This window comes from Pyrgilauda ruficollis, unplaced genomic scaffold, assembly GCF_017590135.1.
Source record: "Pyrgilauda ruficollis isolate IOZ18807 unplaced genomic scaffold, ASM1759013v1 scaffold6, whole genome shotgun sequence".
Taxonomy (NCBI): Eukaryota; Metazoa; Chordata; class Aves; order Passeriformes; family Passeridae; genus Pyrgilauda; species Pyrgilauda ruficollis.
This window is the reverse complement of record NW_024527710.1, coordinates 5,525,658-5,548,711: the sequence shown is the minus strand read 5'-3', so window position 1 is coordinate 5,548,711 and position 23,054 is coordinate 5,525,658. Positions and strand designations below refer to the sequence as shown.

General features: G+C 38.8%; 2 protein-coding genes across 2 annotated transcripts; one reads left to right on the top strand and one right to left on the bottom strand.

Annotated features, from left to right (window-relative positions):
* Positions 1 to 1,151: 1,151 nt before the first annotated feature.
* SPATA1 (spermatogenesis associated 1) lies at positions 1,152 to 14,737 on the top strand. Its single transcript, XM_041483537.1, has 13 exons — positions 1,152 to 1,187; positions 2,064 to 2,170; positions 5,220 to 5,337; positions 7,463 to 7,516; positions 7,611 to 7,935; positions 8,045 to 8,290; positions 8,760 to 8,886; positions 9,033 to 9,093; positions 9,682 to 9,799; positions 10,559 to 10,684; positions 12,496 to 12,665; positions 13,698 to 13,796; positions 14,633 to 14,737. Exons 1-13 carry the CDS (start codon positions 1,152 to 1,154, stop codon positions 14,735 to 14,737), a joined length of 1,692 nt encoding a protein of 563 aa, XP_041339471.1.
* Positions 14,738 to 16,463: 1,726 nt separating this feature from the next.
* CTBS (chitobiase) lies at positions 16,464 to 22,979 on the bottom strand. The gene is made up of 7 exons (XM_041483548.1): positions 22,827 to 22,979; positions 22,220 to 22,358; positions 21,073 to 21,281; positions 20,269 to 20,440; positions 19,610 to 19,707; positions 18,769 to 18,930; positions 16,464 to 17,774 (listed from the first exon to the last, which is right to left on the bottom strand). Exons 1-7 carry the CDS (start codon positions 22,950 to 22,952, stop codon positions 17,589 to 17,591), a joined length of 1,092 nt encoding a protein of 363 aa, XP_041339482.1. The 5' UTR covers positions 22,953 to 22,979; the 3' UTR covers positions 16,464 to 17,588.
* Positions 22,980 to 23,054: the final 75 nt, after the last annotated feature.

Sequence of the window (23,054 nt, the reverse complement as noted above, 5' to 3'; positions counted from 1 at the left end):
AAAGACACAGGCCCTGTTAAGTAGGTATTTCCCACTGACATCAGGAAATCTGAATTCCACAGCGCCAGAGTGAGACTTGCAAGGTCCGGTCATTTATGCTCAAGAGCAGGTGAATTAGAAGTAGCTGGGGTAGAGGCAGGAGGAGTAGAGAGATCTCCTGTTGAGAGCAGAACAGCACCTGAGTTCGGCAGGTGAAAATCCAGAGGAGGTTTGTAACCTCAGAGAGGCTGGAAGAGCCGTCACAGCGAGAGCACCAAGGAAACTCCTAACAACAAGAGAAAGATGAAACATGCTTTTTAGCAGGGCCTGTTGCAATAGGACCGGGGAAATGGTTTTAAACTAAGAGAGAGTTGATTAGAGATGAAGTTTTTCACACTAAAGGTGGTAAAAGTGTGGAACAGATTAACCAGAGGTGGGAGATGCCCCACCCCTGGAAACATTCAAGGTCAGATTGGACTCGGGGGTCTGGACAACCTGGCCAAGTGGGAGATGTCCCTGCTCGCTGCAGGCCTTGGACTAGCTGACCTTCAAAGGTCCCTTCCAACCCAAAGTGTCCCATGATTCTATCATAATGTTAGGACAGAAGCATGGTTATAATTTATGGAAGTATTTTTCTGACATGGGTGCCCAGCACAGTCACGTTTTCTCGGAACACTGCATTTGGCTGGCACAATGTGTTTGCTGCAGTTCACAATAATTCACTTTATCAGATCCAGGTCCTGCAAGAATCTTGTTTTGTGGAGCTTTATGTCTGTGTCTTTAGGAAAACAGTGGAAGTGTGTAGAAAATTGTATACTACCAAAATATTTTTATGAAAGGGGAGAAAACGTTAAGAGGAAATGCTCTATGGCAGATCTCTTAGAGGTGCAGGGCTATGATTTAGCAATTCCCCCAGTTACTTAGGTGATGGTCACTTGTGTAGAAGGTGTGGTTGATTCTGTTTGCAGTTAGCTGGAATCTTTCTGCCTCAGCACAGACACAACTTCCATTTTCGTAAGTGGAATGAAGATCAGTAAATGAAAAAAGGATATTTATGGAGGAACTTCTGTCATAACAGATTATCATGAAACTCATTCTTAAAGAATGCTTCAATCAAGAAGAAAATTAGAAAGGCCACCTGGCATTTGCTGTGGTCACATAGAGGGACGAACATGTCATTGAGTCAAATGAGACCTCAGACTTCACAGGTGAGAGTTTTTGTGCTTTTCCACACAGTTTTTTTTTTTTTGATTTCACGAGCAAAAAATAAGAATACATTAAAATAAGGTTCTAGAATACCTGAGAGGAAAAAAGATGTGCTTTTAAAATATTATATATAGAGAATTATTTTATAGTTCATATTAAGTAACTCAACACTTGCAGAAATATTTAATATAGCTCATTTGCATGGCTTTTAGTTAAAGGGAAGTGTATCATACTTGTCAATACTGATTTTTACTAAAGATATCAAGAGCTGGAAATTAGCAGTGCAACAACTACCACAGGTCCGAACACAGCCCAAGTGAACCTTGCTCAGCTTAGTTATTCTTTTTGCAGACATTAGCAGGAACATTTTTGTGTTTCCAAGGTAGCTAATATTATTAAAAACAGTCAGAAATATTATGAACTTTTTTTCTTGATAACACAATCAAGTTGTGGTGCTATTTGAATCAAGCTTTCAGGGCTTTGCATTTTTTTTTTGAGATGAACAAAGGTAGGATTTCAGCTGAGGGATTTTTGTAGTCATGACACTCTCCAGAGTATCAGCTGGTTTTGATAAAATCTCTCCATTGCTGTCACAGTGATACACAGCAGTAGCACAGGCTCTCTATTATCTCACTTCCATTGGGGAGCTTGTTCAAATGTGACTTATTTTGATGCTGTCAGCTGTCACTCAGTCACAAATTACGCTGCTGTCACTGTTCTCACCATCTGGTCATCGCTGTGAGACAGGGCCTCCCCGTTCTAGTCCCTGTGCTAATTCCAAAGGAACCATTCCTGCTGCACAAATTGGAAGTCCACCTAAACAAAACAAAGTGTTTAGGAGAGGATGATAATACATTTACATCTGTTCTTTTTTCTAGCTGTTGGAACTTCATGTTTTTTATGTCCCAGCAGAAGTGTGGAATTTCAAGCTGAATACAGTTCCTGTAGCTCTTACTAGCAAATTCATCTCAGCTGGATTTATAAGGTGAGTGTAGTTTTAGGTTTCATGTACATGGTAGGTCCTTCACACTGTCCTTCAGTCCAACCTTTAGCCCAACTGTTGCTCTAGAGAGCAAAATTACATCTGGAGCAGAAACTTGTTGTCTAATTAAATTTTTGGAGTGTAAGTGGTGACCATAACTACCATTATGTAAATTTGTACTGTATCAGGCTTAGCTCCCTTGCAGCTCGTGGTGTAGACACTGAAAAGCAGTTCCAGAGCAGTGCTAGTATTTCTGTAGAATGATTTATATTGTAAAATCATATCTTACATTCTTTCTGTCTCCTTGAGCCAGATTATCAAAAGCTGGAATTCTTTTGGGCAATGGACCAGTTTCAAGAGAGTGGTTGATGAAGACAGGATAGCCTCTCAGTTCCCAGGATCAGGGGTATGATGATCTGAGCTCTCTCAGTCCAGAGAAAGAGCTGAAGCCTTGTTTCTCAAGGGGAAGCATTACAGCCCACGAACCAGCAGCATTTCCTCTTTCTTCTTGAAAGAAGAAAGTGAAAGGCTGTGAGAACACCATGTACCGTGTGTGCTCTCAGGTAGCTGTTTAAAGGACTTAGTGAAAGAGTACCCTGGTTCCAATCCTAGGCTCAAACGTGGCACAAGGAGTTGTATTTTTCATCTGTCATAACTCTGAAAGTTTTTAAAATACTTCTAAAACACTTTGCTCACAAAATCTAGTATCTAGTGTGAGGAGAAGTTGTAGAAAAATCAAATAATGTAAAGATGTGTATTGAAACTGAGCTTTTAGATACAACTTGTCTACATCTGTGCAAAACCTGTCCATTCAGCTAAAACTACAGGGAATACAGGTTTTAATTAGTTTAAACTGAGTCTTGTATTATCCACTTAAGATATATGTCAGTGTAGCTGAGAAGACTGGCAGCAATCAGGTAGGAGCATGTAGGGCAGAACGTATTCATTCTCACAGCTGCATTTGTTGAAAGGCTGCTCAAAACCAGAGAAAATAAGTGCATATACCCATTTTGTTTCCTGTTCTGGTCTGCAGCAGAGGTGCAGAATGCATGTCTGAAGTGGTAACTTCATTTCACATCATGGACATCTGCCACTGCCCTATATTTTCCAGTTTAAATTTATTTCAATGAGGCATCAAATTAAATTGGGATCCTCACTGATTTCAGTGGGTTTATATCTGCCTGGATATTGTTGCTTGCCAATGACTCTTAGATAATTGCTAATTAATTCTTCTATGGGTAGTGTGCAATGCTGCAATACATTAGCATTAACATAACTAGTACCTGGCCAGTGAATCACTGTCTTTAAAAATGAAAAATATTTTTTTAAAACTTCTTTTATTGTGATCCAGGAGAGGGAATGGCAGCCTTGCTGGTACTCCTGTGGCTTGGACGCTGTTGATAGCTCTGTTGTTCAGTCAGCTTGACAATCCTAGTGCTGTCTGAGTCAGCTTTCCAAAGAATTCCTAGGTCAAAGTACAGGCCATTTCCATTAGCTGTGAAATTAGAGGAAGATGTTAAAGGTGTAATTGTCTATGGCCCTGAGTTCTTGTTCCCGTGAATTTGATTTCTTAGCCTCTGTGAGCTTTTTTTTTCATTCCTCATTCCTCACCACAGAAGCCAAACTTTTGTTCTTTCTAGATGAGATGGCTGCAATGAGCTCTAGTTTGCATTACTTTTAAAGGGACACCCTGAAGCAAGTGACTTGTATGTGACTGTTTTCTGCCAGCCAGTGGCAGCAAGTGACAGACTAATGTTATTGCATTTTCCTAGCAGCTGTACTGGCAAATAATTTTGAGATAAATTTCTGCCCTATATCTCAGGATCTGGATACCTAGATACTTTTCCCCCATTATACATTGTAGATGTGTCCACTCTGCAGACTTTGGTCTCCTCTGCCTTGTGCCTGTGCTCCAGGGCAGTTTTATGATCTTGAGGAGGGTCCTCTAAGTTCAAGATATTTGAAAAATACAAGGCAAGCATTGTAGCCCACTGAAGTGTTGTGTTCATGAGATGAAAATGGCAGTGTTTTTCTACATGCTTGAGGTGTGAACTGAAGGCCTATAGGGCTGCTTGGAAGTACAAACAAACCTTGACAGGGTAATGTTGAAGACCTGTTCAAATGGAAGAGCTGGCAGGTTCCTGTCTATACTGGTTGCTGAGAATGGCATGAGCTATCCCCAAGCTGTGCCTGTGCATTGTTTGAGGAGTGAGAGCTGCCTGGGCCAAAATCATCCTACCACTTAATCAGAGTGGGTGATTAACAGTCTCAGGCCTGCATTTGTTCCCTGGTTTCTTATATGGCACCTTAGAACAATTAGAATTGCTTATGCTGTGCTGCAGTGCTTTGGTATGCCTCTGGCACATTTGGATTTATTGTGCAGAGATGCTCTTTATTCTGTAGTCATTTTTCTACTGAGCTCATTACCTGAATATTTGCATACTTTCAAGTAGTACGTTAAATGATGCAATTCATATTTGTGTCAGTATTCTCATCCTCAAATTGTGGTGGAAATGTTCCCACTGCAGTGTTTGGTTTTTATTTAAAATACATTTGCATGCACACACCCAACTACAAATTTGTGCTGGAAAAGACAAAAGCAAAGGAATGTGCCTGCTGCTTAAAGTGGGCATTGCTGAAGGCTCCTCTGGCCCTGGGTGCTTGAAGGGAATGTTCAACAGTCCTGGTCCAGCCCCATGAAACTGTGTCACTTAAGTGGAAGTGCACGACTGTAGCTTCCAGTGGTGTTGTTATTCATCTGCAGATGAGCAACAGCATTCTGAAGAAGTATGTTTCATACTTTGTCTGCTTCCATATTCTCCCTTTGTATGAGGCTGGTTAATTTAGGACAGCCCTTACAGTGCAGTGTTCTGAGTGCCACACCAAGACCCTCCGGCCTATCCGTAACTGGATTCAGTTCTAGGACATAGTTCCCAGTTTTGGTCATTCTGCCTGTGCAAGCCAGCACATACAGACCATTATCTTCCCCCTCCTACTAACTAGCCATCATTATTTGATCTTACAGATGTATTAATGAGTGACAACATTCTAGGGTGTCTCCTCACATCACATTAAGAGTGCTGCGGGAGAGGCTTGGAGAGTACCTGGGTGGAGTGACCGTTGCAGATAAATTCAGATTTTTAAAATGCATTGGGAAGAAACTAGCAGTGGTAAGTTAATTTTTTTTTCTTTAGTGCTCTTCTGTTTTATAATGCAAAGCAGAGATTTCATTCCTGCAGATGAGATAATATCACATAAAGTAGAGATAACATTAGGGGCACTGTTAGCATTTCTTTCAAACATACTGCAGCATAAGCTCTTGTCAGAGCACATCTGCTTCCCCGAGTGCAAAGGCAAAGCTGGACAGTTGTATTAAAAGTACCCTTTAAAGCAACAGGTGTAATTAGTTGCCATCCAGTGAAAATATAATGGTTTTGATAAGTCCATGGATTAAATATGATAAATCTGGTTGCATTAAAAAAAAACCCAAACCCATAAGGCCATTACTACCTGTACACAGTTTGGAATAATTCAGATGACAAATTTGCAATGGAAACTCAGAGTTCCTCTAATGGCTCCGATTAAATATGATAAATCTGGTTGCATTAAAAAAACTCCAAACCCATAAGGCCATTACTACCTGTACACAGTTGGGAATAATTCAGTTGACAAATTTGCAATGGAAACTCAGTCAGAGTTCCTCTAATGGCTCTGGCTGTGACCTGCCCAAAAGCATTTAAGACACCATTCTCTGAATGAAAACTTCTCTGGATGTTCCACTGTTTAGTCCAATAATACAGCCTGAAATGTAAGTTATAAAACCCCTACATGTGTGAATCATAACTGTTCCTCACATCATTTCTACATATATAGCTTACAAAGTTTAGCTAAAGATTAAATAAACTTCAAAATTAGTCCAAATGAAAGTCTGTTCATGTAATACACGAAGATTTAAGTCATTTATATAAATATAGAATACTTTTTCCATGTCTCATTTCACCTCTTTCTCATGGATTTGGAAATTAACTACAAGCAGGCAATTTGGTGCCATTCTTTATTTTGTTTCTGGTTGAATTATCACCAAAATCACTTCCACAGAAGACTAGAATAAATACTAAGTAAAATGCAAAAACTAGGTGGAAAAACATGAAAAGAAACTTAAAAGACACAATCTAAATTGGAAAGTAGGCATATGTTTTCAGTGAATTGAGGTCCTCTTGTAAGATGATTAATTTTCTTCCCCACATAGTTTAGAGATAAATGGAGACATTTTCCAGCCTTTATAATGTCAGCAAATGAATAAAATATTTTATGTTAATAGCGAATTAAAGATACTGGTAACATACATGAGGATTTATAGAGCCAAATGAAAGGTAGTTTTTCTTTGAGGTATTTACTGTTGTTTGATGTTTAACTTTATAACAAAGTGTAAAGCAATAAACCAACTGCTTTATTTGTTGTTTAGGGTCATGGTAACCTCACTGAATTACATCTCCATGATCAAATATTTGTTGAGTGTTCTCTCCCCTTAGTCTTCTGTTTCACAACTCTAACAATGTAAGCAGAACTAAGAGCTGTACCCTACTTGCAAGCAAGGGTCTTTTAAGTGAAAAGATAAACATAAACTAAAATCATGTTCATTTGCTCTTCCTTTTTTGCATATAACCTGTGTGTTTAATTCAATATAATTATTTGAATGTAGGCTCAGATTTCTTTTCCTTACATTGGAGCACATCTTTCAAATATATATTGACTATTTTAGACTTTGTTTTTAGGACAACTGTTCAAATGTGAAAGTGTATGTCACAAAAAAAAAAGAAGGAAAATGATAAATACAAGAAAACATAGGATAATATTAGATTTTTTTTCCATATACATTCAATATTTTGCAATACTATATTAGGGAAATAGAGAAAATTATGTGAGACTCAGCATTTCTGTCCAGATTCTACTTGAAGCAACTTTTGATAAAGAAAGTTGCAAATTTTCTTTTCCTATGACTGTTGGATCAGGTCCCTTGAACCATAAGAGAAAGTGCAAAGGATAAAGAACCATTCAGTACATGCATGTAATTTTGTGGGTCTGATTAAGATTTTGAAAAACAGACAAAGTTTCAGAACTCTGTTAGAAAATACAAATGTACTCTGGGATACTTCTGCCTCATAAGGCCACTACAGATTATAGTGATGGTTGTAAAATAATGCAGTATGTAAAAATGGCATGCATTTGTCACATGCAACACTATGGATGAAAAAAGTATTGTATTTGTTATGTTTCCATACTTTATCTTCCGAGGTGAAAGCAAAGCAGGAAACAGAACTGGAACTGAAGTCATTTGCTCCTCCTTATGTAAGTACTGAATGGCTTGTAAGGTACCCTTTTCAGAAATTTTACATGGCACATTTTCTATGTCCTGTCTGATGGATATACTCTGTAATTTCAGGCACTTTATCCTGAATTATATTTATTACCTGGAGTGGAATATTTTGAAGATGTTTATCCATTGCTATCATCACCTCAACAAAAACATCACGTTAGTGAAAAAGCTAATAGGTTTGGTCATGGATCAAGATTATCCAGCCTTTCCCAACAGAAACCTGAAAAAGGCAAACCATTTTTAGAAAGTATTCGAAGCAGGCATCAGGTAGAAAATCTGGAAGTGCCCAGTCCTGTGGAATGGGGTGAGAAAGAGCCTGTTCCAGTTTCGCACACAAACAATAAGCAAAACAATAACAACAGGATTCCAGAGAAACAGTTCGAAGAAAAATGTAAGCTTAACCAGTGTAGTGAAGGAGGGTGATGAATCAGAAGGCAAATAAATATTATGGTTAACATACAGTAAAATAATATCTCTGTTTCATATTATCAATTATGCAGATCAAAGTGGATCTGATGGATCTCTCTTCACACCAAGCCATTCAAATCCTGCAGACCAGGAGTCTGGAAAGTGTGAGCTGGTGTTACAGACCTCTGAGCAGAATCATCTCAGCCAAGATCAAGAAGACTGCAGTGCTCCTAAGTGTAATGACAAAGCCAAAGGAACTGCTCTTACTCATGTAAACCACAGTGATGAACAAGGCCAGGGTCGCCAAAGACCCCAAAATCACATTAAATATCAAAAGGGTACACGTTTGTTATTGCCTTTTTGCTAAAGCAAGAGTTCTAGAAAGCAAAGTAAAGCTAAATTTTAAGAAATCTGTAATTAAAGTGTAAGTTGGAATAGCACCATGAGAAAAATATTCCATTTTTAAAAATAATGGTGATATCTTTCAAAGAGATGTGGTTTTACCTTGTGAGTTCTTCATTATCCCTGTGTGCTGATATAGAGAAACACTTTACTATAGTTGGTACATTTGTCTAATCATCAGAATTAGTCAGATATAAATTATAATAACAAAAATACCTTTCTTTCCCCTTGATTTCTTTCTTCTGTTATTCATGGAGCATTTCCAAATCCCAGAGATAACACCACTTGCTGTGTTGATTCACTGAATTTCCAATACAGTTTGGAAAGTTCAGTCATTGACAGTCAAACCAGCCTGATTTTTGCAAGTGTAATCTATATATTTTTGTCATCACTATCCTGTCACAGAACTAGTAAACATGGAAAATAATGACCACCAAAGAGATACCAAATTAAGAAGAGACAGAACACAAGATGCTGACATCCTTAAAATAATGGAAGACCAAACTACAGATTATGTCCACAAAAAGCAAAGGTTAGCAAATAATGCATCTCCTAAAATAATGGATTATATTAATTCACTGATACAAACTTACTTTATAGACTTCAAATAAATAAAAGAAAAGGAGGGGAAAAAATTTTTGTCAGTGAACTTTCACTAGTTTTTTGATTTTATCTTAGCTTGCAGCAAAACAGAGCTAAGAGGACTAGAGTTGGTCTTGGTGAAAAACTGGATAATCAGGTATGTTTTTCAAGGTGACATTCCTAGTAATCTTGAGCAATAAATATAGTCCTCCACCTAGAAACAGTCTAATTTTGTAAGACTGGTGACTCGTTATAAATATGAAAGATTTGAGAATAATTGAGAAAAGTTTATCCATGCACTGCTACTTAGCAGATTTTCTAATGAACATCAGCTATATTTCTAAACAATTAAAATCTGCAATTACAAATTTTAGTTTAGAAATTGGAAGTTTTTGACTACATAATTAACAAACCAAGTGACCATTTTAAGGCCTTTCGTTCCTGATCTTGCATGGGATTTTCAGTAACTTGTGGGTTATGGGCAGGGACAAGAGGCATTAGCAATAGTCTGTAGTTTGTCTGTGTGTTCTCTGTGATGGAAGTGTTCTAAGCTCTCATTTTGTTTGCAGAGATCCAGCTGTTTGTAATTTAGTGGTCATGGGTACTGGTAACAGAATAAAAAAGCCTACCTGCAGAAGTCAAATTCAGCCCTCTCATTCACTCAGGCCACTTTCAGGGCATGCGTCTCATGTAACTATTCAGGATTATGGTTCTGTACTTATAGTTGTGTCTTTTGACTCTATAGGCAGATGAAAACAAGCAAAATCATCTTACTTGTCCTAAAGAGTGTATTTCAGCTCCTAGTCCACCTTTTTCAGCACTTACTGTAAATCCAGCTCAAGTTCCTGTAATTCAGGCAGCAAGTGAGTACATGATTCTAAGAAATTGCAAGGAAGTGAACTTTTAATCAAGACTGAAGAGCCAATGAAGACATAAATACCTACACTATACATGCATTAATTCACAGTATTGTTACAAATTTTAATTTATGAATAGAAAATTCCAGGTATTTATGATTGCATGGGCTGTCCTAAAGCTTGGCATGTTCCCAGCACTAGAAAACCCAGCTTGTCAAGTGGATGGAAGGATAAAAGGAGGAAGATCAGATAAAATACTGCAGGCTCAAGTGAGAATGTAGCAAAGAAAATCATAAGTAGTGTTGCTGAGGAGGAGGATAGTGAGAAGTGTTAGACCTATTGTTGCAGACTAGTGGAAGTCTGAGATATTGTCCTGCAAGCTGGAGTTTAAGGCAAGATTTCTCTACAGTTTATATTGCAATGTATTTTAAGCAGGAAATAGTCTTTTGGAGGCTTTTTTGGCTTCATTGGCAAGAGTTTGCAATGTATGGAGTGAATATATTTCTTGATTACATGGTTTTAGTGATACATTGTCTAAAAATATAGAAAGATGTTTGTTTGCATGTGTGTGTGCATGCTGAATTTCCCCCTTTTTCTAAAGCACCAGCCCTTCTGAAAAGTTAGATTAAAATGAAGTTGTTTCTGCTGCTTGTTCTGACAGAACTTTTGGCGTAATTTGTGATGAGTGCATTACAAAAGTCTTGACTGATCCTTTGCACTTAGAGTATTCATATGCTTGCTAAATATAATTGTAATATCTTGTAGAAAACAAGATGGCAGAACAATTGCAACAAATGAAGGAAGACAGAAGGCACATGGAAAAAACTAGAGAAGAACTGAGAAAAAAAGCTAAAGGGCTACTGGAACAAAATAAGCTGAGGAGATACCATGGTACACTTTTAATTTATTTTGGAGTTTGGAGTGATTGAGAAATTACACTGAAACCAATGTGAAAATATTTGTCTCCGTGTCAGTGAGCTTAATTAAAGAGAGAGCAGTTTGCTAACCAATAGCTCCAAGAAGACTTATTTTGTGTAATAGCATTCTAGAAAAATTCAAGGTTGCAATGTTTCCTTCCACTTTTTTTTTTTTTTTTTTTTTAGTGCCACGTCTTATAAAGTTAAGGCTGTTCTGGCTTTCATAAACTATTCAAGTTGTGTCTCATGTATGTGCAGTGCTCAGAGAGCTACTGCAGGGTGCTTCTCTCTGAGGCCCAGGGCAGCTTGGCATATTCTAATCCTGCCTTTAGCTTACAAGGTGCTTACAGAGGCTTGTACTGTGTTGATAAGGCTTCAGGTAAATTGCAGCATAATAAGTTTTGTTGCTCCTATCCAATGGTATTCAGCTTATGACATGGAAGTTCCAAGCCTGTTGTGACAAGCTTGACAAACCTTGGTTTTTAACACGGTCAAATCTCATTGAAATTTCACACAAATTTTCTTAATAAAATTATTTTCAAGTTTATATTTAAAACTATGTTCCCTAAGTCATATCCCAGTTATACAGAAATGAGATTTAATAATTTTGATATTTTGAGAGCTTTCTGTTTGTGCTTAAATGTAGCTAAGTCATTACAAGTCCCAAATATTACTTGCAGCTCGTTGAAAGGAGACAAGCACTTCTTTCAGTTATTCTATAAGAACATGGCTGCACTGCATCCTGCAGTGTGGGGAATTTGTATTTAAAAAACCCCAAACTTGGGTGTGTGAAGCAGTAACTCTGTAGTAGCATGGAGCTGTAATTCAAGCAAGAGATAAGCCCTAAATGGCACCTTCATTGCCTTAAATTATGTTATCCAGTTAGGTAAAATAAAGGTTATTTCACAAGGATTCAAACAGCTTCTGCAGGTTCTGCAGGAAGCATCTGTACCTCTGAATTTTTTTTACCAGACCTGTAGAGTTTTGTAAGTAAGGACATGCAGCAACCATGTTTCTTTACAAGATATCAAAGAAAGAGCATTTTCTGCAGTAACAGCCAGCTGAGTCTGTATTTAATATCCTCCTGAGACTGCCCTGCTGACAGGCACTCTCAGTTACCTGGCATAGAGTCATCCTCCACCAGCTGAGATCTGTTGGGTAAGTTTCAGTTGTCCTGCTTCCATAAACTATGCCTGGAAAGAAGGGATTCATTAAAGACACTGCAGGTATGCAGTGGCCATGAGACTGCCACAGCACATACAGGGGCATTTATGTGCCCCCTCTTGATAGCACACTGACAACATAGGAGGGATCATAGTGAAGTGTAAAGGCAACTAACTGTTTCCCATAATTTGGGATGTCACATTGAAACTGCTCAAAATCTCTGGCCATGAAGAGCATAAATTTTGCCTAAATCTACAATGCTACATTTTCTGGTACAGTAGAGCTGTGGGCTTCAGACTGTGCTGGGCATAGCACTCTTCACAGGAGCACTTAGGTGCTGCAGGCTGAATAAACTCTGGGTTTGGACACTGTGTTTTATCTCAGTGGACAGATAGAGCCTTTTGTTGCAGGTGTTTGTGTGAAAACCCAGTTGCATTTAGAGTGAACATAATTTTAATGAAGATTTTTTCACTAAATGTTTGTTTTAAAGAAACCTCCTGCCATGTTTCAGAGTGTGCATTGGCCAGCTGCAGCTTGTGAGGTGAGCTGGTCATTATTGTCTTCAGCAGATCTTATAATAAGGTAAACAAGACCAAGCACTATTACTGTTTTCCTGTGCAGTTCGTGAGGAATGGAAGAAGAAGTACTTTGAAACCAAGAAAGCTACAGTTTCACTGGAGGATACTTTAAACAAACTGGAACAAGATTTAGAGCTTTACCACCAGAAATTGCTCTTGCAATTGGAAGCCAGGGAGAGTCAAAAACGACCAAAAAAACCAACAGCCTCCAAGGTATTTGCTTGTATTTTTTATTACCTTTTTTCACAGTCTGAAGGTTTTTTGTAGAAAATATAAATTAAAGAAACAGATTTATCACCAACCAATGACTTGTAAAGTAGCTTCAGCTCAATGATCTGGGGGACAGAGTTCCTTCAGGCCATTTGTCTCAAAAAGACTGCAGAAGTGCTTGAGTCTGAGCATTTGTTTCTTTCTGCTTTCTGTTGGTATCTTTTTGTAACAAAATCCCCTTCTGTTCAGTATGGTTAATGGATTGTTCAGTTCTGCTTTGTTTCTATCATCCAAGATTTCATCCAAGGAGGAAATGAATGTTTGGAGCATGCAAAATGTATCTGTAGCTTTTGAAGTGGTTACACTTCAAGTGTTGTGCAACTGTGAGTTTCACAGGAAGTTCAGAGGGATTAAAAAGAGGAAAGATAAAAGAAAAGGAGGAAACACCCTTTCCAACAGTTGTGTCTGCTAATTTTCTAAATGCATTAATGGAAGCAAGGCTGTTGAGAAAGCAGAAGCTAGCCTAGGAAAAATAAATGTCCTTTTCTTGCATCTGAAAGGTGTGTGCATGTACAATCTAAGAGTGCATATTATATACAAACATGTATTATTTGAGCTATCTTGAAATATCTACAGAATAAAAATATTAATAGTGTTGACATTGCATTACTGGCTATGTTCAGACACTTTATTGGTCCTTTTGAGGGGCATATCAGGGGTGGGGTTTTTTTGGTCTCCCTGGCTAGGCACAGAGAGGCCTTACATGAAGGGTATGCACAAGGCACCGTTCCTACAGCAGTTCTGTAGTGGCCAGCACCCCGAGAAGGAGCCAGGATTTACAGAGCTGCTAGGCTGAGCACAGGGATGCTCCCCAGCCCTCGTGAGCCACGTGCAGCCAGGCAGGCATCAGCCAGGTGGGAAGGCAGGAGCTGGAAAGAGCTTGTTAGAGGATTGTTTCTGAGTGGTGAAGTAACACCCAGAGAGGGAACAGATGCACTGATGCTGCACTTTGAGGTTTGTTGTTGTTTCACACAGAATTACACAATCATCCAGATTGCTACAGTGCAGCACGAACTCCATCAACTGAGGAGGAAGCTAGATGATACAAAAGTGAGACTCCTGATAGAAATTAAGGTACTGTGCCTTTTAATTAGAACAGTCAAAATGTGGCAATATAGAAAAAAATAGAAATCTCAATTATTAGATCATGTAAATATTTTCTAAACAATATTTGCTTGTTTTATGCTGTTAGTTTTAAGGTGTTAGGTGTTGTGACTTTAGCGTTTGAGCTAAATTACTCCAGAACACAGGTTATCAGATGATTTGGAATGTATGGCATTCAAACAACTTAGATAGTCAATGTACTAAAGCTAAAGTTCACAATCTTGTTCATAAAATTCTCATTTCATTCGAAAAGTAATTGAAGAAATACACCTGGTGTAGTGAGGCACTGAGCAGTAATAAATAGACCATGGCTAAAGCAAAAAAGTGGTATAAAGGAAAACAAAACAAAACAAAATTTTAAAAGGCTGTCTAAGCAGATGGCAGACCTCTTCATCTGCTTTATTCCGTATCAGTGTTGCCTATGACTATTTTGGAAGGAAGAGGTAGTATAGCCTTCACACTGGACAGCTTTCCAGCTCTGAAAGCTTGAAATAGGAGTGTTCTACATCACAGAGATTGCCCATACTCCTGTTTACTGGGTACTCCAGGGTGGTTGTAATTATTATGACTCCTCCATTGTCTAGCAAGGAGTGGAAAGAACAATTTTCCAGTTGTCTCAAAAACATCAGGGCAAAGTACAGAACAAAGTGGTGCTAGAACATGTAAAATTTCAAAGATGAAAGATGTATTCTGTATTCAGCCATCCTGTATAAAATTCAGTCTTAGTTATATAAACCTATATGCATGTCAGCTCCAAAAAAAGCTTCCTTAAATTGCCATTCCTTAAATGATGGGTTCTTTTGCAGATGAGAAAGCAGGCAGCATCTGATTTACGAGCACTGAGAGCGGAACTGACACAGAAGAAGATTCATTCAGCTTTAATTCTCCAGCCCAGAAAATCAGGAATTTAAGAACACTAACATCTGTGAAGTGTCCAGCAGCTCTTTAGTGTATGTAAAAGAGAATTTCAGAGCATTTGTTTGTATGTTCTTGAAGTTACTTTGTAAAAAGACATTAACTATATAAATGTTATGGAATTTGTATACTAGGTTACTGAGGTAATGCAGCTCATTTCTTTTTAAATCTCACTTAATGTAAGATTAGTCAGCTACTTAAACATACAGTTTAAGCTAGTAACATGTCTAAAGCAAAGCTGCTATCTTTAAAGTGCAAATTAGTTAATTGTGTAACATCCCAGTGGTATGCTGATGTTCTTTGACTAACTACATAGCTCCTAAGAAATAAACCTAAAATCTGTAACCTTCTGTTTTATTTTCAGGCTCACACATTCAATTTTTTAGAAATTATTAAAATACAGTTTCTGTAGAACAACAGCAAGTTATCCTTTATTTGGCTATTTACTGGAGTATGTTTTTGCCATTATAAATATGCCTACCTATAAACTACCAATATATCATTACTGATCATTATGAAGCATAAACAAAATCTCAGATAATCTCACTTTATTCCATATCTAGCTGGTTTTGTTCCCTCTCTTATTAGGAAAGGCACACAGACATTAACTGTCTTCTGTAGTTTGAAAGCTTGCCTAAAATCTTTCTCTTGGACTAGTATAAAAATGATCCTGGTACAATTTACACTCTTCAATATTCTGCCTTTCCTTAATTCCAAGGTCATGCATGCCTTGAGATTAACAATTCTCTGAAAGAGAAATCAGAAACCTCTTCATAGGAATTTTTTTCTAGCTCTGCTGTTTGCCTCTTTCCAAACCAGATGTTATTATATTAAGCAAAAGAATAACATGGTAGGAATTAATCTCAGCTAAAAAGCTATCAAGGCTTTATTACTGGAAATGAAACACTCATGGGAAATAAGTTATGGGATAAGACAATTATGTGGCTCTCAAAAGAACTAACTTAGAAAAGTCTTGAGTCAAACCACCCATTATCCAATTTATTTTCTTAACGATAGGACTTAACCAAGATTTTAGTGCTAAAGGATTAAATAAATTATTAAAACTACACCCACTTAATTTTTGCTTAATTCAGAGTTCAAGCTCACATTCTCTATTTAAGAATTGTGTCTTATTTAAGATACAAAAGCAGGCTAATAGCTACTGGAAAATCAGAAGCTAAATTTGAAGTACAGTATTATCAATTCATGATTCTTGACTGCTACAGGAAGGAGAATTTTATTATTAAGTCAGCGGGGCCTCAGAATTTTGCAGGTCAGATATTCGTAGCAGAAGACTCAATTCAGCAACTATCCATCTCACAGTATTTAAGTAGTAATACACATTCTGAAGTACATACGTGTGTAGATATATATATATATATATAAAATATAATATAGCAGCTTCTCTTAAGACATATAGAGTGGTGTTCTAGTGAAAAGCCTTCTGATTTGTCAAGGGAATTTTTTAGTTTCTGCAAGAGCAGTAGGCTTCACCTTCTGCTTTCCATCACCTGTAGTATCAAGCAGACACTTCAGATGAAGTCTTCCAGTCCTGTCCTCAGTAGCCATTATGGTAATGCTGCCATACTATGGTAACTCCTTAGCAAGCAAAATATCCCAACCCCCCCCCCCCAATCAAACCAAACCAAAAATCCCACCAAGCCCACAACTGACTACATCTACCTAATTACATATTTTTTTTAATTAATGGAGTCTCTTAAGCAGGGCTCAGTTGCACTTTAATCTGGTTGTGAAACAGTTCTGAGAAGCAGACAAGCAGTGTGGGCTGTAAGCTGTAGAACAAGTAAAGCACAGACAGGGAACACTGTTTACAAGCCTTACCAAAACCAGCATTTTATTAAACAAAAAAATCCTGTAAACACCAGCCAATCTACATCACTACGGATATTTTAAGAAGTTATACAACTTCCTTAGGCAAATGATTTTATGGAAATATGAACTAGAAAGAAAACATAATCTCCTGTTATCTCAGAGGCAATACCCCATACGAAAAAAACTAGGCTACTAAATGAATCATAGGGTATGTGGGAAAATAGATATGCAGTTCATTAAATAAGCTTCTGAATTCCAGTTTTCAGGAAGTAAAGTAGTTTGAAATGGAATGAAACAATCATCCAAGTCCTCTTCATATTAATGATTCTTCTTCAAGCTAAGGTCAGATATTTTCAGCTTTTGAAACTGAGGAATTCATGTGATATATAAGTAAGTACAGTGAAACTGGAGTTTATTGAATATTCCTTTCTAACAACAGCTTTGATATAAATCTTAACAGCAACTACGTCATGTTAGGTAATTTCTTCAGTCCATAAAATTCTTTTAATCTAGAAGAGTAACCAAGCTGCATATGATCAACAATCTGTCTCTCCATTATTCTGTTTAATCTGATTCTCGAGTGACTTAGCTAAAATATTGTTTGGGTTGGAAAGTCAGAAGGCTGAGACTGCACCATGTAACACAGGAATAAGTATTGGCTGCAGCTGGCAGCTTTAGCAAAGCATCATTATGAGACTGCCCCTGTAAATCCATCAATTGGTTCTTGTTACCAGAGTCACACTGGGTTCAAGCATTAACTAACTTACAGTAACTGTGAAAAATTAAAAAGATGAGCAGTCTTAAAAAAACCTACTGATGAAAGGATTGTTGTTCCAAAGCAACAATGGAACTTTCCGAAGAATGAAAATACAGCTTTGCATATAAAATAACAAGATTAATTTGCCTAGTTTTTAAAGTTTTTGTAATCACAATATATTTGTATAGTCAAAATCTGTGATAGTGTAAGCCAAAATAAAAAATTACCAATTTTCATCATTCTAAATCACACAGTTCTTATGGTATCAGAGCTTGCCACATTGCTTGAGTCTGTTGTTCTGCTGCAGTTTCCCTGGAATAGTCAAGACTGTTTCCATTCCACATGCCAATGCCCCTTAAGCCTCGCCTCTTCACATATGCTGCTTTTAGAGAGATGCTGTGAGGGTCATCAAACCATACCTGGTGGAATTGACCAACAGAATCCTAGAAAAGCATTTAAACACTAGTGTCAGTGATCACATTTTCTCTTGAACACAGTTAAAAGTACAACTAAAAACTGAGATCTTCAAGCTATGTAGATTTATATAACATTTTACTGATTTATCAATTCTTTGTCACACAGGACAATTAAAAATTCTGAGCCAAATATTCTAAGCCAAAAATTATACAATTTTTAAATTGTAAAATATAAGCTGAATTGTAGAATATAAGTTATAAAACAGTGACACAATTTAACTGAATATATTTAGAAGAAAAATCTTAGCTAATTTGTATTTTATTTTTTTTAAATATGGCTAAAATTTCAGATACAGTATCTAAGCTAACAGGTGAATTTAGTTAGAGACTGTGGGAGTTTTTAAACAATAAACAGTTTTAGAGGAGATTATAAAATTTTATCAAGGTTATGCTGCTTTTACCTGGTCATTGCTTACAACATTTTTTAATAACCAACATGTGAAACTTAAATAACGTTTAAAGAAACAAGACAAAATGGATACACTGTGTTGTTCTTGTAAGCACAGTCACTTATGGACTCTTTCACTGTGTCTGTGTAGAAAACAAATGCAGAAGAGAACATGCATGCAAGGCACCAAGGTAGAAAAAATTAAGAGCATCTCAGAATAATTTTTAGTTTAAATCATTTATCAACTCATGAAAGTAACTATAACAGTGAAGGATGGAGTTATAGGACGTCTTTGTGCCAAAATGTCCTTTTTGATATGATGCAGTATCTCAAGAAGACTGGAAAATAATAAAGATCTTTATTACTCTTGTAGTCTTCAGGCACTGCACCCCTCTCTCAGAATAGGAATTGAAGACACAAATTTTCAGCAACCCTTTACAATACCAAAAACAAAACAAAACAAAACGTAGAAAACATAAAAGGAAGAATCTAATCCCAGTAACTTTATAGTCAAAGATCTATGGTTCATGAATGTTTACTCCACATCCCAGTGGCTTGGAAAAAGACTCTTACCTTGTACTCATAAAATGGAGCCTTCTGTAGCTCATCCCACAGCACCCCTGAGAGAGAACTGTTCACCTGCTTCATGATGGCTGCGTAGGGCACCTGCCTCCCTGCAGCGTCACTGCAAGGAGCCCCACGGAAAGGCACTTTGGCAAGGGAACAAACATGGTCCTGAAAAACAAACAGGGAGGCATCAGTTTCAGGGAAGATATACTGATCTCCAGAATGGAAGTACAGCCAAGAGCAGTTCACTAAAGGTGTTAGGGCCACAAAAATTCCAAATCTTCCAGCAACTCCAGCAGGTACTATTTGTAGAGAAGAGTAAATTAAAACAGCAAAACTTTCTTAATCAATAATCAATACAGGATTGGATGGATACCCTTCAGCTTAAACAGTTGTCTTATCTTTTCCATCTTTAATTAACCCTTACATTTTTCCTAAGTATAATATTTGAGACCTCATAAACTGCTATGCTGTAGCAGTTGTAGGTTTGCTATGGTTTGTTGCACCTGTCTTTACAGTGGTGTTGAGAAGGCACATACAAGTGTTGTAGGGCCTTTGGACATCATCTCTTCTCATACAGATAACATTTATAGCTCCTTAGTCAAACACAGTGCTTGGATGTCATGGGGTTCAGGCTGCCTAAGGAGCTAAAATGCCTTGTCTGGTAACACACTGTTCATCAGTTACCAGCCAAGCAAAAGATTCTGTTTTGTGTCCCAGCTTGATGCTCTTATCCATCAGACCACAGTATTTCCCAGTCCAAAAACAAGATTACCAAAATCTATTTATATCTTTCCAAAGGAAAAAAATTAACAGTTTGATTGCAAACAAATAATCTTCACCTTACCGTAGACAGGTTTTGGCAGACATAGTCATAGCCATACCAGGGGACACCCATCACAAGCTTCTTGGGATCAATGCCCATAGCAATGTACTCTTCATATCCTAGTTTGGAGGGAAATAAAAATTAACATGCATTATTTACTTTTCCAATGTTTTTTATTCTTACAACTAATTTAGAGCCAGAGCCACTGCAGAACTGGCATGATCCCCAGACAGAGGCCAAGGTGCAAGCTGTCCTTTGCCTTCACCTGCACTCTCCAGTGAGTGAGAGGCTTGCTCTACTGAGATCCCAGTAACTGCTCCAGTTGCTCACACTTAAAAACCATCTGCCCTGAGCAGAGGTTCACAAAGATGAGAGAAATGTTTCAGGTTCTCTGCAATCCCGGGCAGACACCACTGCTCTGGCTGCCATTTGTCATTCTAAAAGCGTTCTTCGCACTCGTGAGGTTACAGGGACCAACACACAACTGCTGAAGGTCTGCCTGCAGACTCATAATGATCAGGGACACTGTTTTCATCTACTGACAACACATATTTGAGCACACTCAAAGCCTCACTGCAACAATGACAAAATAAACCTGTCTAAGAAAAAGCCCCCTTTTCTATCTACTCCTGTGAGCAAATGGAAATGTTCTGACTCCTGGGGAGGTGCTCTGTCCTCACCAACTAAAGTCTGCAGGTAAGGAGCATTGGCTTTGGCAACACAGTCTGTCCAGATCTGGCTCTGTTCATCATATGACATCACAAATAAGAAGTCACAGGCATCTGCAATCCCAGTGTAGTTGTAGCACCTTTTATCTATGCATGCTGGAGACCAAGCCACATCAAATGTTACCTGAAGGAAAAATGCACAACTTAGTACCAAGTATGGCCCTTAGGTGCCCTTGTTATCTCTTTAAAAAAAGCTATGACTTTTAAAGATAGTATTTCCCAAATGGAACAGTTTAACACATCTTGATAATAATGAACTATAGAAGAAGCTGCTCATCTGACAAAACAAACAGGAGATAATAAAGTGAGTACCCCATTAGTGAATATATAGCACCAAAGAAATTAAAATATAATATGAAAACCAGCAAAAATATAAAGCATGGTGCAAATCTGGAAAACTTTCATGATAGGTTTACCAAAATACTATCAAGCTTTTGCCCCAGAAGGTTGTATTTGCCCTACTTTCAACAATTCATTAAGGCACACAAAAAACTGCCAGCTCACACATAGCAGTAACATTGTATGTACAAATCTCAGCAAAGCCCATCTCATTTGAATCCACGCAGGTCAAAAAGACTGATTCTTCCAAGATTATATCACAGCTAACATTCATAATTAAGCATTCACTAGAATATTATAGATAAATATTTAGATCTGCATAAACTTTTTCATATTCATATGCTAAACAGCACTGCCAAAAGTTCTTACATTTCATAAGGTTAAATTTAATGTTTGTATAAAGTACATTATTATTACCTGTGATCCAGCTATTTCTCTGTGAAAAGCATCTGTAGTTTCTTTAACAAGCTCTGTCAATGCATAATATTCAGGGGAGGTTTCATTAACTTCTTGCTCTATATCTATGTTAATTCCATCCATATACTGCTTTTTTGCAAGGTCCACCTGTTGGGATATCCATGCTGCTCTTTTAGCAGGATCAACAATTTCCTGAAGAGGTACATCACCTAGACAAGAGGTCTTCAAGAGTTAACATGCATTTGCACCACAGTAATAGTAGGAAGGAAAGCTTTGTCTTTACTTAACCAAGAAATTTAAACACAACATTAAAAATATCAATAGTGGTAAAGTACAAAGGAGTTCATTTTTTCCCCAAGCATAATTTTGAGAAACCACCCCAGAAAAGATTACCAAGGTTCTTTGAAAGAGTGGTGTTAAAATTAAGTTCCTTTGGTTTTTCTATAATTTTAATCTTCTTCTGCTTAATACTCTTTTAGCCACTGTAAATTACCTTTCTTGAAATCAAAGTACTTTTAGCATTTTATCTGGTCATATTTAGAGAAAAACTACTTTTGTGTTTAACCTTTGCTGTTTTCCACACTGTAGTCCTGGATTCTGCCTTTTCTCAACAGAGCAAAAGGTATTTACAACATGTAAGCTAATGGACTTTGTCTTTCTAATCAGCATTTGTACCTGACAGAGTTCCTGAGTACTCATGTTTTAAAACTCAACCACTTCCTAATACAGAGGGATTCATTTAAGTGCAAAATATTAAAAATTACTTAAGATCCCTTTCCTTACTTTATCTTTTGGGTACTCCACATAAGATCCAGAACAGAGACCCAAATAACAGGCTTTTTCTTTCCTCCCTCTTCTTCCATAGCAGTGATGTTCCCTGCTAAGAGGACTTTTATTAAGATGTCACTGGGATGGTTTGGTTACTACTGTGGCACAATCCACTGCTGGTTTCAATACCCTGCATACCAGCACATGCAAAATGTCAAGCGTTCATTAAAGTCTTACTAATTAATTATTAATTAATTCTCCTAATGAGTTTAATCCTCCGCATACAGCCAAATGTAAAATGTCAAGGTAATGTAGCCCTGTGTACCTTATCTTCTTATTCAGGTATCATAAACGTCCACGTTTTTCCAGCGTAACCAACCTTTCAGTACTATCCTCGAGCCTTTGGAGTGGGCATAGCACATGAGCTCAGGATCGTACTTTCCGAAAGCTGCCACAGTGGTAATTTTTGACCAGTCGTAGGATTTCCAGGCTTCCTTCCCCACATCAAACACGAATACCTGGAAAAGGGGTATAAAGCACCCTCGTTAGCCCCGAGCGGCTCTCACACCGGCACATCCCCGGGCAAGGGCTGCAGGGATGGCAGCGGGGGGCGAGGGCGGGGAGCACCGACAGCGCGTCCGGCCCGGAGACACTGCCCTGGGCCGGGGACCCTGCCTGGCCTGGGGACACTGCCCGGCCCGGGGACACTGCCTGGGCCGGGGACACTGCCTGGGCCGGGGACCCTGCCTGGCCTGGGGACACTGCCCGGCCCGGGGACACGGCCCGGCCTGGGGACACGGCCCGGCCCGGGGACACTGCCCGGCCCGGGGACACGGCCCGCCCGCAGACACTGCCCGGCCCGGGCCGAGCGCAGCGGCTCCCGTGCGAAAGCGGCGCCCGGTACGCGGAACCTGCTGCGAGCGGCGCGGCCGCCGGGCCCGGCCCCGCCTGCGCCGGCAGCTCCCGCCCGGGCCGGGGCCGCGCACCTCGGAGCCGGCGGGGCCCGTGACGGGCTGGCACAGCCGCGGGTCCCGGCAGGGGCAGGCGCCGGCAGGGCCCAGCAGCTGCAGGAGGGCGATGGGCAGCAGCCACTCGCGCCACGACCGCCCCATGGCCGCCGGTGCCGGCCCGGCCGCGCAGCCAAGGCCCCGGGGCGGGCCCGGGCGGAGCCGCGCCCAGCGCGCCGCCTGTGCAGGGACAAATGAGCTCGGGCG